The sequence below is a fragment of the Hylobates moloch genome, unplaced genomic scaffold (genome assembly GCF_009828535.3).
Source record: "Hylobates moloch isolate HMO894 unplaced genomic scaffold, HMol_V3 SCAFFOLD_12, whole genome shotgun sequence".
Lineage (NCBI taxonomy): Eukaryota > Metazoa > Chordata > Mammalia > Primates > Hylobatidae > Hylobates > Hylobates moloch.
This window is the reverse complement of record NW_026652287.1, coordinates 1,795,086-1,810,762: the sequence shown is the minus strand read 5'-3', so window position 1 is coordinate 1,810,762 and position 15,677 is coordinate 1,795,086. Positions and strand designations below refer to the sequence as shown.

Genomic DNA, 15,677 nt, shown 5'->3' with positions numbered 1-15,677 from the left:
AGAAAGGCATGTGTTTCTTTTTCAGCTCTAGCAATGGAAGCTCTAGGGGAAACAGCTTCAGAACTGGTTTGGTCCAGGTGCTCACATGATGTCAGTGGGAATCGCTGCATTTGACCCTGCCCTCTTTTGTTAGCCTCCTCCTGGTGCCAAGGTGGCTGTCATGCTTCTAGGGTTGCATCCTCAGCCCTCAGCAGCCTCTGTGGAAAAGAGGGAGCTTCTTTCTCTTATCACCTCCCATGCTGGGGCTGGGCAGGACTCACATTGGCTCACATTTATCCATGCACCTTCCATGAGTCATTTTCTGTGTCTGGGAGTGCAGAATATGCTGACTGGCTTAGGTCTGGGTCATAGTCCCCCATCCCCAGCCCCCTTGAAATGACAGTGAGGTCAGCCTCGTCCAGAACATGTGGAGGAGAGGGGACTCCCAGGGGACAATCAGGGATGCTGGTCTCAGAAGGAACAGATGCTGTGCAGGAGAAACAGCCTATGTCCACTACAGCCTTCGACATTTACATCTTCCAGCTTCCACCCAGGACAACGGAATGCATTCCCTCTCCCAGCACGGACAGAGGGCAAATGATAGTGTCCTTCAGAAGAAAAAAACCGTACCAATCTACTGCATTTTATTGCCTAGGGTTTAGAGTTGTCACTTTGAAACCAAGATATCACTTGTATTTATGTTATGAAAAGCTTCAAACAAATCCTGCCCTCCTGACAGTTTACTTATTTTGGTAACGCTGGAAAGAGGTGCCCTTGTTTCTGGTTCTTGTTCTTGTCAGAGCAAACTCCCATTGCCAGAACCGGAACTGAACCGGAATTGGATCGACCAGAATCCCATCTCACCTGGTGACCTGGTCCTGAAGACAAGGCATATGACGTAAAGCATGTATAGGAGAATGGCTCTTGAAGTCCCTGGAAGGCCTGTGTGGGGCCCAATGTACCACTGCTCAGTGAGTCCAACACAGCCGAGGTCAGGGCAGCCACGCAGAGTGACAGCTGGAACTGAAATCCAGCCTGCTCCCAGCCAGGCCGGGCCTCGGTGGGGACACGGCCACACAAGTAGGTAGAAGTCTTTCTTTACGTGAAGACCTGTCTGCATGTGAAGCTGTGCTGGGGCTGCAGGTGCCCAGAGGGGGCCTTTTTCTGAGTGACCTGGCCAGAGGGGACACCCTCCTCTAATCTCATCAGCCAGAGCTGGCACCATTTGCGGACCGGTCCGTCCAGGTGTGGTGGCCTTTCCTGATACAAAGGCACAGTGCTGACCGTCTGTCACCCTGGCCAGGTGTCCCCTCTCCCCCACCACTGGAATGGACAGCAGCTCTTTCTGTAGAGGAGGAAGAAGGTTATGTTCAGATCCGTGCAATCGGAAAGCATGTACCTTTGGGCACTGGAAACACACTCAGCACATGGGAACTGGGACCGACTGAGGACCTGGCAGATTCTCATTTTCACTCCCGTCTCCGTGGTCATCGCTTGCAAGGGTTGGCAGGATTGCTGGACCGATTTTCACTATCCCTTACTCTGCTTTGTGGACACACACCAGTTAAATGTGAGTTTGACATGACTCCTCTGTAATTCATTGGCACCTGAGGAGTGAATGTCACTCTGACTTGGAGAACAGAGCGGTTCTGGGGTCCAGTTCTCTCAGCAGCGTCACACCTTCTGCGTTCACCAGCAGCCCAGCCCCACCCAAGCCCAAGGGCTCAGTCACTCCTGCAGCCAGCAAGGGGTGATGACGCCATTTCCTCAGCTCATCCAAAGCAACTTCAAGAGATTTTCCGAAGATGAAGTAGAATATCTGGTTAAGTCTGTGTTCTCATCAGGAAATAGTGGGATTAGAAATAGCTGGGGGTGAACAGACAGAGAACAGCAAATCATGACTTAGTCTTCAGTCTTAAATGTCTTCATTGTTTGTAATTATTCATCATTAACCCCATGGGGGCTGAGTGCAAAGAATAGCTGGAATCCTTGGGCTAGAGGGAGCTCAGGAAGAGTTTTCTCCACTGCTTTACGGGGGCCTATTCTCACTTCATCGATCTCAGAGGAGGGCGCTCCCAGGGCTCCTGTCTGTGCTGGCCCAGCGAGTTGCAGCACTCCTCGTTTTACCTCCGACCAGTCTGGATGCAACTGAAATCCATTTCTTTTGGTTCTTTATTTATTTGAAATCGGTAATCCTTGTATAAAATCATCTTTTGATATGCTGACTTGCATGAAGGGTGTTCAAAAGCGATTGAGAATACAAATGGAAAAGTAATGTGACCTGGGAAAATCCATACGGTCGACTCAGTCAGCTGATTTCTTAGCCCGTAATTTATCTCCAGCAACATTCCTACTCAAAACATTCTCAGACTCTCTTCCATGTGTCTGAAGTCAGTACATTTTTAATAAGGACAGGTCTTCCTTGTGGTGAAAAAAGTGACCATGTTTTAGTCCTTAATCCAGCATTGTTTTTTACAGGAAAGCATGCTTTATTGTCTTCAACGCTGCCGAGCCTCTTCATGACATCCACAGCAAGCCCCATGGTGAGCAGATGCATCTTCCTTGGCCCCCCTTGCTGACGTCCTTCTGCTTGGGCTGTTTGCTGGGAGAGAGAAAATTCCATTAGGTGTCTGGGCTCTCTGTTATCGGCAGTACATTGTCTGGGAAGAAATAACAAATGGAGGGGAAGCCAACTGCAGTACTAATTCTTGGTGCTAAGAGTGACTGAAGGGAAAACTCTCAGTTCCTGCCACCAGGAACCTCAGGTGCCCAAAAGGAAATACCGGGCTCATTCATGGGACGTGGGCACCGTGAGTGGGGAGTGAGGAATCTGCCCTGCTTGGCTTCTCTCTGTGCCCTTTTCGTTTGATGTTGGAGAAAAGTTCAATTCATATAGAAAAATTCTTGTCTGGAATTAGTGTTTGTAATTAAAGAACTGTCCTTTCTTGAGAACGTTAATATAATAGTGAGTAAACAGACTCTGACCCATCTGCTTGGGTTCAAATCCAAGTTCTACCACTTATTTTTGAGTAAGCCTCTCTGTGCTTAGTTTCATCCATCAAATGAGGACTTATTTCGCAAGGTTGTTGTGAGGATGAAATGTTAATATAAGCAAAATATTCACAAAAGTGTCAGATACATAGTAGGAGCTATATTACTATTATGGTATAAAAACATTTGACCAGCTGGGTGTGGCGGCTGCACCTGTAGTCCCAGCTGCTCAGAAGGCTGAGACAGGAGGACTGCTCAAGTCCAGCCTGGGAAACACAGTGAAACCCCATCTCTATAAATAAAAAAAAGAGCAGCCAGGCACAGTTGCTGATGCCTGTAATCCAGCAATTTGAGAGGTAGAGGCAGGAGGATCACTTGAGGTCCGGAGCCCAAGACCAGCCTGGCCAACATAGTGAAACCCTGTCTCTACTAAAAATACAAAAATTAGCCAGGCATGGTGGGGCACACCTGTAGTCTCAGCTACTTGGGAGGCTGAGGCAAGAGAATCGCTTGAACCCGGGAGGCAGAGGCTGCAGTGAGCTGAGATTGTGCCACTGCACTCCAGCCTGGGCGACAGAGCAAGACTCAGTCTCAAAAAAAAAAAAAAAAAAAAAAAAAAATTAAAAAAAGCATTCGACCCAGAGTAGGACACATTAAACTTCTGTATAATATTTTGGTTTTAGTTCTTAGTGGAAACTCATGTTGCCAATTTCTTTCAGATGCCCACAGATGCCTACCATCCCATTATAACCAACCTGACAGAAGAGAGAAAAACCTTCCAAAGTCCTGGAGTGATACTGAGTTACCTCCAAAATGTATCCCTCAGCTTACCCAGTAAGTCCCTCTCGGAGCAGACAGCCTTGAATCTCACCAAGGTAAGGCTATTTGATGTCTGTGTCTGGTGGACCAGGGGTGGCGCCCTCACCGGGACCATAGATGTTTCTGTTTGACCTAGATTGAGTTTAAAAAAAGCAGGAACTTTTACTTAAACGTTTGGGTTTCAGGCTTCTCATGAATGACCAGCTGGTGCGGCCCTTCTGGCCAGCTCTGTACAGCTCAGTGGAGCCTCCTTTAGGGGCACTTGATTCTTTGCTGTGGTTTCCCAATGCCCAACCTGCCTGGTCTCCCCTGTGCAGCCACCTGGCCCCTGTGGGCGTGTGGGTTGGCAACTCCTAGTCCAAATAAACTCTGCTGCCTCCTGGCAACAGGTAAAAGGTGGAGGAGCCTCACTGGCAGATCCAGCAATGGGGCGTGGACCACAGCCTGTGCACAGTGGGGATCCCCAAAGCTATCTAAACACTTAGAGAATGCAACATTTATGGCATTAAAATCAAGATGCTTTCTCTTTCTGCTCCTCCAAATAATTTCCAGGTGAAGGCAGAGGGTGGATCGTGGGCTCTTGACAAGACTTGCTGTCTTCTGTTCCAGGGCTAGGGCTTATCTTGGTGGATGCAAAGACAGAAGGGGTTTTGAGATTGGCTCACCTTGAAAGCACAGCATATGGGTTAGCAGCAGGGTATATGGAGCCCCACGGCTGCACTGACCTTTGATCTGCAGTTGCTCTGTGGCCTTGGTCAAGTGACGTAACGTCTCTGCCTCACTTGGCTCCTCTGAGATGTGGGGAAATAACAGCGCCCGCTTCATCGGGGATAAGTGGGTTCCTATGTGCACAGAACAGTGCGGGGTACGTGGTGAGCACTTCTCAAGGGTTCTTAATTCTTCCTGATTTCCTTGCTGAAGTCACACCCAAAGAAGCACATGCAGAGCCATATGTTCAGGGACTTGAGACATCTTGGAATGAAGGGAGGTTGCCGTCAGCTTTTCTGTCCGCGTAAGAGAAGTTAGACTTCTCAGATGTTATTAATTAATTAATTCATTCATTCATAGAACATACTAGATTCTGGGGGTGCAGGATGACCAAGTGCTAATACCCTCTGCTTGCAAGAGGCTCAGGGTTGAGGGAGTGATGACAGGTCATGGAGTCTGAGAGGGGCTTTAAAGGGAACCACATGGCGCTGCGGGGCTCAGCGGTCCTGGAGTCACAGACACCTGGCTTTGACCCCAGCTCCACCAGTCCCGGCTCTGTGGCCGTGGGAAGGTTATTTAACCTCAGCACACCTGCTTGCCCACTGTGACATGGGGACAATGAGATCGCCCACGTCTCTCAGGTGCTTCTGGCTGTGAGAAACAGGGCCCTCTGCTCAGCGGACTTAGACTTCAGGCCATGTACTTGCTTCAGGCAACAACAGGCCCAGAGGTGGGAATCCCAGGATTCGCTAACTCAGTCTTCACTCACAGCAGGGGCTGGATAGGCACCGCTACAATTCTCTCGGCACTCGGCCCTTTTCTCGCCCAGCTGCAGGCCCCCAGCACCCTCGCCTTACCCTAGCACGTCCAGGAGGGAAAGAACGGGTTGGGGTACTCCCTCCTCGTCAGGGGGAAATCTTTCCCCTGGTTCCCTTTGCTGAGACACCCCCTCCCATCTCATTGGCCAGAGCTGGGCCACATGACCACACCTGGGCCAGTCACTAACCAAGGGGAGTGGGATTAGCCACTAGCTCAGCCAATCATGAAGGAGCTCTAGGGTGGGGCCACGGCTGCCCAGTGTGGGAGCGCTTCCGGGCTCTGAAGGGAAGGGCCCGCGGTGTTGGGTGGAAAGGGGGCGTATAAACAAGCTGGAAGGTCCTTATGCATGTATGCACGGGAGCGGGTGTGAGGCGCCGAGACAGGGCTTGGTATGCAGTAAGTGCTTTATTAATACTAACACTCTTGTTTTTATTGAGATGAGCCACAAGGGGTCACTGTGACAGGCGGTGCCTTCTTTGCAGTTAGCACTTAGTAAACACACTCCGGGCACTAGTGCCCTGCCTCTAGCTAAGGTATGCAGTCGGGGCTTCATGCCCACTCTGGGCACTGGCCTCCCTCTAGCCGTGGTACACAGTCGGCGCTCAATAAACACCCACTCTGGGCACGGGCGCCGTCCCCTCTGACTGGCCGTGGGTACCCTGAAGCATCCTCAGGAATGTGCAGCAGACACTTAGCAGGCTCCCTCTGTGTTTCCGGGTGTCTAGGGAAGGAGGGAGTCCAAGCGAGGATTAATTAATTAGACGAATGTTGATTAAACACCTACTTGTGGGTGGGTTGCTTCATTAATTATAAAATGGATGGCTTAATGAGCCACAGTTGCATTCTCATGAGTGGGTTCACTGATGACTTTACTAATTAAGCACATTGGGCAGCCTCTGCTCTCTGCCAGATGCTGGGCTTGGTGCTGGGGATGTGTGATGGATGTGCCAGGCATTGCCCCGGCCCTCGTGGGGCTTGTGGCCTGGGGCATGTCCAGTTATCTGGAAAGCTGCCTGTGGGGTGCTGGTCCTAAAGGTCACTCCTCAGAATCTTCTAGAAGTGTGTGTCCTGCCCTAGGGCAGGCCGGAGCCACTGTGGCCCACCGCCTGCCTGGCTCTGTGATCTCTTCATCACGGGCTAGAAGGGTCTGTCTCGCACCTGACACTGCAGTGGCAGCAGTTAGCCGTGTCATTGTGGCCCACACCACCCAGCAGGTCCCTGAACTGAGTGTGATAGGGAGTGGCCAGGCTGGCAGGGCTGTGGGAAGAGTTGGTGGTGGGGCTTGCAGGAGTGAGACAGGGACAAAGTAGGACAAGCAGAACCTGGGGCCAAGGCCAGACAGGCAAGCACCCCAGAAAAGGCCAGGCAGGGCTGCCCTCTGTGGAGCCCAGGTGTAGGGGCTGGGGGTGTTGGGTGGGGATGGCGTATGCTCAGTGAGGTGGGTGGAGACCAAGGCAGCTCCGTATCCTTACTGGCTGTCTGGTTTGGAACACAAGGCAATATAGGGCTACACAGGAAACACTTTCTTTTTAAGCTCGGTCACTTTTACTTTCCTTGCTGCTTCTCTTCCTTCTCTCCCTCAGCTATACCTGAGAGTCAGAGGTTGCAAACTCATGTGGCTTCAGGGGCCAAAGGAAATGGATGGCATGGGCCAGACAGAGCAACAGTGGGGAGTGGAGGTAGTGGCAGCCTGAATGCACCGCCTCCTCTGCAGCCAGCAGTTGCTAGCGACTCAAGGCCACCTGTCTGTAACCGTTAGGGTGACTGCTTCTGATTTTGCAAGAAAAGCCCCAGACCTGGATTTTTAAAATGGAACATCTCCCAATTTTAAGAAACGGGCAGTGAACTGAAATCTTAAATGAAATTCTATGCAGACCACATACAAGACATCTGCGAGGCAGGCTCAGCCTCTGTGCCATCCGTGTGGGACCCCTGGTGCAGACCTGTTTTGGGGTATCTGGCTGGGGACCCTGGAGATGAGTCATGCAGATTTACCCAAAACCCCAGTGATCTCTGACCTGATGAGAAGTCAAAGTTTTTGGCATCCATTATACAAGTTTCTTCCTTCCTTCCTTCCTTCCTTCCTTCCTTCCTTCCTTCCTTCCTTCCTTCCTTCCTTTCTTTCTTTCTTTTCTTTCTTTTTTTTTTTTTGAGATGGAGTCTCGCTGTGTCACCCAGGTTGGAGTGCACTGGCATGATCTTGGCTCACTGCAACCTCCGCCTTCTGAGTTCAAACGATTCTCCTGCCTCAGCCTCCCAAGTAGCTGGGATTACAGGCATGCACCACTACACCTGACTAATTTTTGTATTTTTAGTAGAGATGGGGTCTCACTATGTTTCCCAGGCTGGTCTTCAACTCCTGACCTTAAATGATCCACCCGTCTCAGCCTCCCAAAGTGCTGGGATGACAGGTGTGAGCCACCGTGCCCGGCCCCATTCTACAAGTTTCTGTGGTGTCCTGGCTTCTCACCTGTCCACTAGCAGCTGGACAGGAAAATGGCAAGGGGTCATTTCCTGTACTGTACCGTGAGGCAGTGATTAGCTACGTGTGGCTCGTCCAACTAGAGATGTGCTGTGAATGTGAGATGCACACTGGATTTCTAAAACTTTGTGCAAAGAAAAGGGAAATATCTAATTAGTAATTTCATATGGATTCTGTGTTGAAATGATAATATTTTAGGTTTTTGAGCTAAGTAAAATACATTATCAAAATTAGTTTCACCGTTTTTATTCTACTTCTTAAAAATGTGCTTGCTGCTAGAAAATTTAAAATGATAGATGTGGCCCATATTATGTTTCTGTGTGACAGACTGCTCTGGATCAAGAGTCAGCAAACTATGGCCCTTGAGCCAAATCTGGCCCGTTGCTTGCTTTTGGAAATAAAGTTTTATTCATGCATGCCCATTTGTTTGCGTATTGTCTGTGGCTGCTTTCACGCTGCCATGGCAGAGTTGAGTGTTTGTGACACAGGGCATGACCCATGAGGCCTGACCTCGTTCCTGTGTGACACTTTAAGAAGTCTGCTGCCCCTGCTCCAGCTCAGGGGATGGCGATTGTTCCCTATTTCATTAATTCTTAAGGCTTTGCACTCTAAGGTCTCAAAAAATATTTATCTCATAAAGATAAATGAATGCATGATGAGTTTTGATGATGCGTTCTCTAAGAATTTAGTGTCTCAGAGTGTAAGGAAGAACGTGAGCATTCTGGAGATGGCGGTTTGGTGGAAATATGAGAGTTTGGTCAGCCTCTAAGTTTAATTCTGATGCTGATAGTTGGAGACAAACAGTTAAGAGTGTGTGTGAATAATGCAGATGAGTGAAATGGACGTGAGAGTATGAGGCAGTGGAGATGGCGGGGTCTGGAGTGGGCTGGGGACACATCCACTAAGCCGGTGCCACTCAGCTGTGGTCAATTACGGTTTTACGGGAATGTGGGCTAGGGGGTGTCCAAGATTCTGCTTTTTTAAAACGAAGTAGAACATCCACATGTTTTCATTTAAATCTCCTGATTAGGAAACAGTAGAAATTAATTTCATTGTTTCCTTAGAATAATAGTGAGCCGAACCAAACATGGTTTTAAGGTGACCTGACCAAGGGCCCGAGTAGCTTCTGCTTTCTAGGGAGGTCATTTTCAGTTAACACGAGTGCTTCCACGTCAGTTTGGTTTCTCGCCCCAAGAAAAGCGCACCCAGCAGGCCATGATTTTCCCACGCGTCTCTCCACTCCACAGGCTTTCAATGAGGGCCTGCCGTGTCCCCCAGGCGCTGTGCTAGGGCCCCTGCCGTCACTGAGCAGTGTTCATTCTGACGTTCCAGTGCTGGTCACTGACTTGACAGGGCTGCCAAGGGAGCAAATAAGATAACGTCCGTAAAAGGGCTTCGTAACATAGCATGTGGTCCATGACTCAGCTATTTTTGTTGACTGCTGTGCATAAAACTGAACTGGTGGTTGATAGAGACCCATTGGAAGATGCGGGGAAAACTGAAGGTCTTCAAGTTTGTTGCCTAAGGACAGGTGCTGAGCAGTGTCATTTTGTCCACCTTTAGACCTTCTTAAAAGCTGTGGGAGAGATCTTTCTACTGCCTGGTTGGATTGCTGTGTCAGAGGTAAGAGAAAAGAACATGGCCGGTCATGGTGGCTCATGCCTGTAATCCCAGCACTTTGGGAGGCCAAGGGGGGTGGATCACTTGAGGTCAGGAGTTCAAGACCAGCCTGGCCAATGTGGCAAAACCCCGTCTCTACTAAAAATACAAAAATTAGCCAGGCATGGTGGTGGGCACCTGTAGTCCCAGCTACTCGGGAGGCCGAGGCAGGAGAATTGCTTGAACCTGGGAGGCGGAGGTTGCAGTGAGCCGAGGTTGTGCCACTGCACTCCAGCCTGGGCAACAGAGTGAGACTCTGTCTCGAAAAAAAAAAAAGAGAGAGAGAAAAGAACATTTTGATCTTCAAAACATATGTGGCTTGGGAACCATTTTGTCTTCCTAGAAGTGGCATAATATGGGCCAGTCACATCCATAAAAAGAATGATGTGTCTCCCAGTCCTGACATCTGGGACATAAGAGCTCATTTTGAGTAGACGTGCAACTGATTCAGAATGCTTTGTCCTCTAAGGCAAAAGAAATGCACGTGTGTCAGTAATGTGTTACTCTCCTAAACATGGAAGAAGGAAATAATGGTTTATTCCCCATGAGAAATGTGTATTTGGTTCATCTTGGTCATTTCATATGATATGTATTTTTTTTTTTTACCATCACATCATTCTTGAATGATAATAGAAAGCTTTTTATGTTAAAAGTCACTGGATTTAGTAAGGAAAAGGAGAACACACGACAATATGTACTTCATGATTAAGGTGCAAAAAAAAAAAAAAGCTTCTCTTGTTCTCTGTACTCAAAATAGCTAGAAAGGAGAATGAAATAATTTTTCCTTTATTTCTGAAAATAACTATTGATTGTACTTATTTAAAAAGAAAACAAATAGTTGTGGAGAAGTTAGAAAATGCAGATAATAAAAAACATAAAATAAAAATCACTTCAAATCCTAAAACTGAGATTATTAACATTCTTGTATATTTCCTTATAGTCTAGTTTTCAGTTCACTTATAGATATGTATTCAACGAATATATTGTATATTTGATTTAATTTGTTTTTCCTTAATTATGTCAATAACACTTTCCAGTGATATTAAGTATTCACCTGCAACACTGTATTAGTCAGGACAGGCCAGGGTGCACTGCAGTAACAAATAGATCCCCACATCTCAGTGGCTCAGCACAGTAGAAATTTACCTCTCCCCCATGCAAAGTCCAGAGTGGGTCAGAGGAGCCTCTTCTCCACCCAGATACTTAGGGATCCTGGCTCCATCTGTCTTCCAGTGCTGGCTTCTCAACATGTGGTTTCCAAGGTTGCCAGGCAGGGGCAGAGAAGAGTGAGGAGGACTCTTCACTGCCTTGGCCCAGAAGAGTCCCAACCACACCACCATGATATTAAAGTGCTCATTCTCCTAAGCCCTGATAATATTTTCAAATGTTTGCCAGTTTGAGAGGCAGAAGTGGCATTTTATTCTCTCATTATTAATAAGATTGCATTAGAGTTTACATTTGATAAACTTTTGTTTGAATAATTTCAAATGGAATGAGATTAGGTTTAACAATGGCAAAGGGAGAAAAAAAAGGCTCAAGAATGTAAGATGGATACAGTGTTACCTAGAAAACAATTCTTTTTTAAAAGGTATGACCTTTTTCATGATTTCGAGGGGACTTTGTGTCCAAAGCTGCAGGCTGGGAACACCCAGAGGACAGCCGACGGAAGATCCACGCAGACGTATTTTGTGCATGATTTTAAATTAACTGCTTTTGAAGGCAAAATATGCAAATCTGTTACAAAATATGAGTAACCAGGAAACTATCCAGACTCAGGCAGGGTCCAATATGCATTAAAGAGAATGCATGAATCGGTCTCTGCCCCACAGAACTGCATGCCAGAAACACAGACTTCCATGTGCTTAACTGGGCCTGGCTGACCGAAATCAGGCCATGGGCCTAAAAGCAAATGTCTACAATTGGCCTCAGCATTCTGCTTCCAGCTCATGAGGCTCTCCTGGAGTACATGTTTGTGGGAGAATGCTGACGACTTAGCAGCAGGCAGGTGCTTCCCCAGAAAGGCGGGAAGAAGAGAAGCAGTGAAGGCAGAGCTCACTGGCCCAGCTCAGCAGGAGTTCAGAGAGGCCTCTCCCCTGGTGATGTGTGTTTGAGGATGAAGGCAGTCAGCCCGAGAGTGGACTCGTGCACTGAGCTTTGAGCACCGGGCCCTGAGCTGTCTGCAGATTCAGATGGCCGGGAGGGCCCCCTGCTTTCTTGGGGGCAGTGTCTACCAGGATCCTCTGCTCTGGAACTCAGAAAGGAAAGAGGGTTCTTGGAGTAGAAGGCAAGCACCTGGGAAGTCAAGGCAGCCAGAGATAGCTCGGGGTGCCAGCACCTCGGAAGCAGCCACCCTTCATGGAGAAGGGGACAGAGCTGCTGGTGTCCCCATCCCAGAGTGGACCTGGGGGCGATCAGTCCCTCCTTGTGAAGCACAGGGAGGCAGGGGGAGGGTCCGGGATGTGCTGAGGGTCCCTCTGTGAGTTCAGGGAGGAGGCAGGACCAGGAGTTGGGTCCCCTCAGTCCCCGTGTCTAAGTGTAGAAGTGCAGGAGCCGGCGATGGCTGGGGTGATGGGTCCACCTGGGCTGTGTCCATGCTCCATGAGCTCAGTCGGGCGTGTGGCCCTCCGTGTGGTCCCCTCCTGATCCATGGGAAGGGGCAGTTGTGTGACTTCTTCTTCCCTCACGGCCGACGTGGGGAAGCTTGATTTTGTGTGCTTGGTGCACCTGCCTGGTGCCCTGGCTGAGTGGGGTGGATTTTCATGGCGCCTGGTGCTTGTGTTGCTGCAGGACACCGCCGTGGTACTGAGTCTCATCGACACTGTTGACACCGTCATGGGCCACGTATCCTCCAACCTGCACGGCAGCATGCCCCAGGTCACCGTGGAGGGCTCGTCTGCCATGGCAGGTAGCTGTCGCTTGTAAGGGTGAGCCACATGGCAGGGGCGGGGGCTGGAGGCTGCGTTTCACTGCCTGTCTTTTTACACCCTTAGCAGAGAGCCATGCTCTGTCTCCCTGACTGCTCTGCCTCGCGCAAACCACATTTGGAAGGAAAACCTGTGGTCAGATCAGGGCAGGTGTGTTTGGCCATGATATGCAGACAGGACCCATAAGCTTTTCCCAGTGACTTGAGGGCCAAGCTCCTGCCCTGGGGCGATGGTCTCAGTTCAGAGCAGGAGGCAGAAGCAGCAGTGACTGGAAGTGTCTGTGGAATAAAAGGGGTGGCCTCGGGTTTCTGGAGTCAGCTTGCTGTCAGTTGCGCTCCAGGATAATTGTCACAGTTGTCTAATTGTAGAGGCAGAGGTGATGACCTTTCCATTTTAAAAGTCTTTACCTGGAGTGCATCATCGTGCTGATACTTCGCTGCAAGAGCCAAGCTGGGGAAAATGGGCTGAAGCTACACGAGTTAGTTTAGTGGCAGTTTGTCGGCCCAGACCTCTCCCTCCAGGCCATGTTGCCCTCGCCTGCTGCACTTGGGGAGGAGCCGATGTCACCGCATTGCTGAGCACAGCCCATCCTTGTACCAGCCTTGAGAGCCAGGGGCTGTGCTGGGGCGGAGGGCGCCCCAGGTGAGGAGCCGCGCGCCCGTGGGCCGGAATGCTGAGCCTCCCCGTGCAGTCACTGCCTGGGCTCTTCATTTCTTTTTCCTTTTTTTTTTTTTTGAGGCCATGCTTTCTAAAGGTAATTATACTTCCCGTGGGGAGCTTGTCCTGTCAAAAAAGAAAAGCAGATGGGGTTTTGCAGTCTGATTTCCTGCAGCCTGTGAGCTCTCTGACGAGACTTCTGCTCTCTCGCTCCTTCCACCACAGAGTTTTCCGTGGCCAAAATCCTGCCCAAGACCGTGAATTCCTCCCATTACCGCTTCCCAGCCCACGGGCAGAGCTTCATCCAGATCCCCCACGAGGCCTTCCACAGGCACGGTGAGTGTGGCTGCACTGGACTCCCTTCCGGGGCGGCTCCCGCAAGTCTTTCTGAAGAGTCTCCAAGCTTTGGTGGGTGCCCACCGCGCCAGTGAGCTGCAGCGCTCCCCCGGGCCGCCTGTCCTGTCCCGCAGGAGAGGGGCTCTGGGCAGCCGTTGTCAAAGCGTGTCCTCAGGCCACCCTCCTGGACACACTCGAGAGGATCCTTAGTGATACTAATGCCGTGCCCACCCCAGGCCACTGAACTGGAATTTGGGGTAGGGTCTGGGAGCATCTAAACCTGCTCGCCTGGTGAATCTGGCCCACTGGGAAGTCATCCTGCCTACATCCTCCTAAATCAGCACACACCTGGTCAGCCGAAGATAAAAAGATGGGGCCACCTCCCCTTCTTGCTCAGGTAGCTGTGGGCCAGGTGAGGGGTTCATCCGTTCAGGAACCTGGGGTTCCACTCCTGTGCAGGCCCAAGTCAAATCACATAATAAAAAATGAGAGGCTCAGGGGACCCGCTGCCTCTGCAGGGAGCCCTGTTGGGAGCCCAGATGGCCCTGGCCATTTTTTGCTACAATGACCGTCACCCTCTCTGGTTCCTGGAAAAGCGAATATGACTCCGCAGACATCTCCTTCCCCTCCTTCCCTCCCTGGGGACCTCGGGCAAGCAGGGGAGAGCCTCAGATTTTTTCCCGTCACCCTGGCCAGAGGCCATGCCCCCTTCCCAGGGTTCTGCCTTAGGGATGTGGACCAGGACAGCCCTGATCAGACATCTCCCTCTGCAGTGGGGAGCCGGTCTCTGCACCCGCCACCATCTTGATTGTCTGTGGGAAAGGTGCCCTGACTGGTTCTCTGCCCTGTCCTCACCTAGCATGATGTCAGGTGTGCCCTGCTCCTAGGGCAGAGGCAGGGATGTCCCTACCCCAGAAGCCAAGGGAAGGGCCCAGGGACGATGCCACCTTCCACCAGCATCAGCAGGGAGGGCCCAGGGATGGTGCCGACATCCACCAGCATCTCCTGGCCGCGTGATCTGCTGGGAGTGCCCTGATTTCCAATCCTGGCAGAGCCTTGGCCGAGCCATGGAGTGAAATAGCAAGAGCACATGTGACCCTGCTTCATGGCTGGATATAAGAGAGGTGTGGTCAGGCAAACGCATGCAGACGTCCCGGGGGCTGCTGCCCCTTGAAAACCTGCATTCTGCCCCTTGAAAACCACCTCATTCACTCAGTGGTGCCCTAAATCCTCTGTGTGCTGAGGGCAGACGGGACGCACTCGTGGGGCAAGGCTGGAGGCTGGCACTGCCGTCCGTTGGCTTGCAGGGGCTCTGAGATCCGTGTGATGCCCTGGGTGAGCCTGGCTCTCCCTGGGGGGTTGCAGCCTCCACACGTCTGGAGCTGGCTCAGGGGATGGAGCAGGGAGCCACTGCTGACTTGCCGCAGGGTCTTTGTCCTTGCAAATTCTGCCCGAGTGTCCTTCATTTCCTTCTCCTCGGAGAGTTCTTGGGAGTGAGGGGTGGCACCACGCATGGCGGGGCATGGGGCTTTGTGGTTTTCCTGCCTGTGGCCTGGAGCGCTGACAGCGCCTGCCCCTCTGCTCTCTCTGCAGCCTGGACCACCGTCGTGGGTCTGCTGTACCACAGTATGCACCACTACCTGAACAACATCTGGCCCGCCCACACCAAGTGAGTCTTGGGGGTGCCCAGCTCAGGGGCATGGGTGTGCGTGGGTTTGCTGGGTGGCTGGCCGCAGGGATGCCCGCCCCACATGCACGACACTGTTTGAGAACTCTGGACACGAGTACCGGGCGCGTCACCGCTTGGGCAAGGAAACTTGCAGCATTTTGAAGGCCACTCAGGAACTGCAGGCCCGGGGCCAGGCTGGTGGGGTGGAGGTCAGGAGCACAGGCTAGAAGACCCTGCCCACCCGCCTGGACAGAACTGTGTGACCTTGGGCAAGGGACTTAACCTCTCTGAGCCTCAGTTTCCACTGCCGTGGAATGGAAGACAACAGACCTGTGTGTGTCAGTCATGGGCAAACACACAGATGGGCAAAGCCATTTCACACCAGCTTAAGTGGAAGGCCAGGAAACTGAGGGCTCAGGGGACTGAAAAGGGAGGAGCAGGTGGGCCTCAGTCATGGCTGGACCCAGGGACCCCGAGGATGCCGTCTAGACCTGCTCTGTCTGTCCCCTGCCTCTGCTGTCCTTCAGGCAGGCCCCTCCATAGGAGCAGGTCGCTTCATGTGGGTTTGGGTCCTGAGAACCCAGAGAGCAAGGAGGGTGGGGACCGCGAGGGGGGCGAGGAGGGTGGGGAGCGT

General features: G+C 51.1%; 1 protein-coding gene and 1 long non-coding RNA gene across 3 annotated transcripts in view; one reads left to right on the top strand and one right to left on the bottom strand.

Annotated features, from left to right (window-relative positions):
• The window catches only part of ADGRD1 (adhesion G protein-coupled receptor D1), a 177,711-nt gene that overhangs the window by 34,121 nt on the left and 127,913 nt on the right, over positions 1–15,677 (top strand). For both annotated transcript variants that reach the window (XM_032168258.1, XM_058425840.1), the window contains 6 exons: positions 2,458–2,522; positions 3,690–3,845; positions 9,362–9,421; positions 12,245–12,362; positions 13,264–13,374; positions 14,968–15,043. In XM_032168258.1, the coding sequence (XP_032024149.1) occupies positions 2,458–2,522; positions 3,690–3,845; positions 9,362–9,421; positions 12,245–12,362; positions 13,264–13,374; positions 14,968–15,043 (586 nt within the window). The remainder of the gene's footprint in view (positions 1–2,457; positions 2,523–3,689; positions 3,846–9,361; positions 9,422–12,244; positions 12,363–13,263; positions 13,375–14,967; positions 15,044–15,677) is intronic.
• LOC116477678 (uncharacterized) lies at positions 1,836–5,030 on the bottom strand. The gene is made up of 3 exons (XR_009209096.1): positions 4,515–5,030; positions 3,802–3,921; positions 1,836–2,581 (listed from the first exon to the last, which is right to left on the bottom strand). It is a non-coding gene; the product is annotated as an uncharacterized LOC116477678 (long non-coding RNA).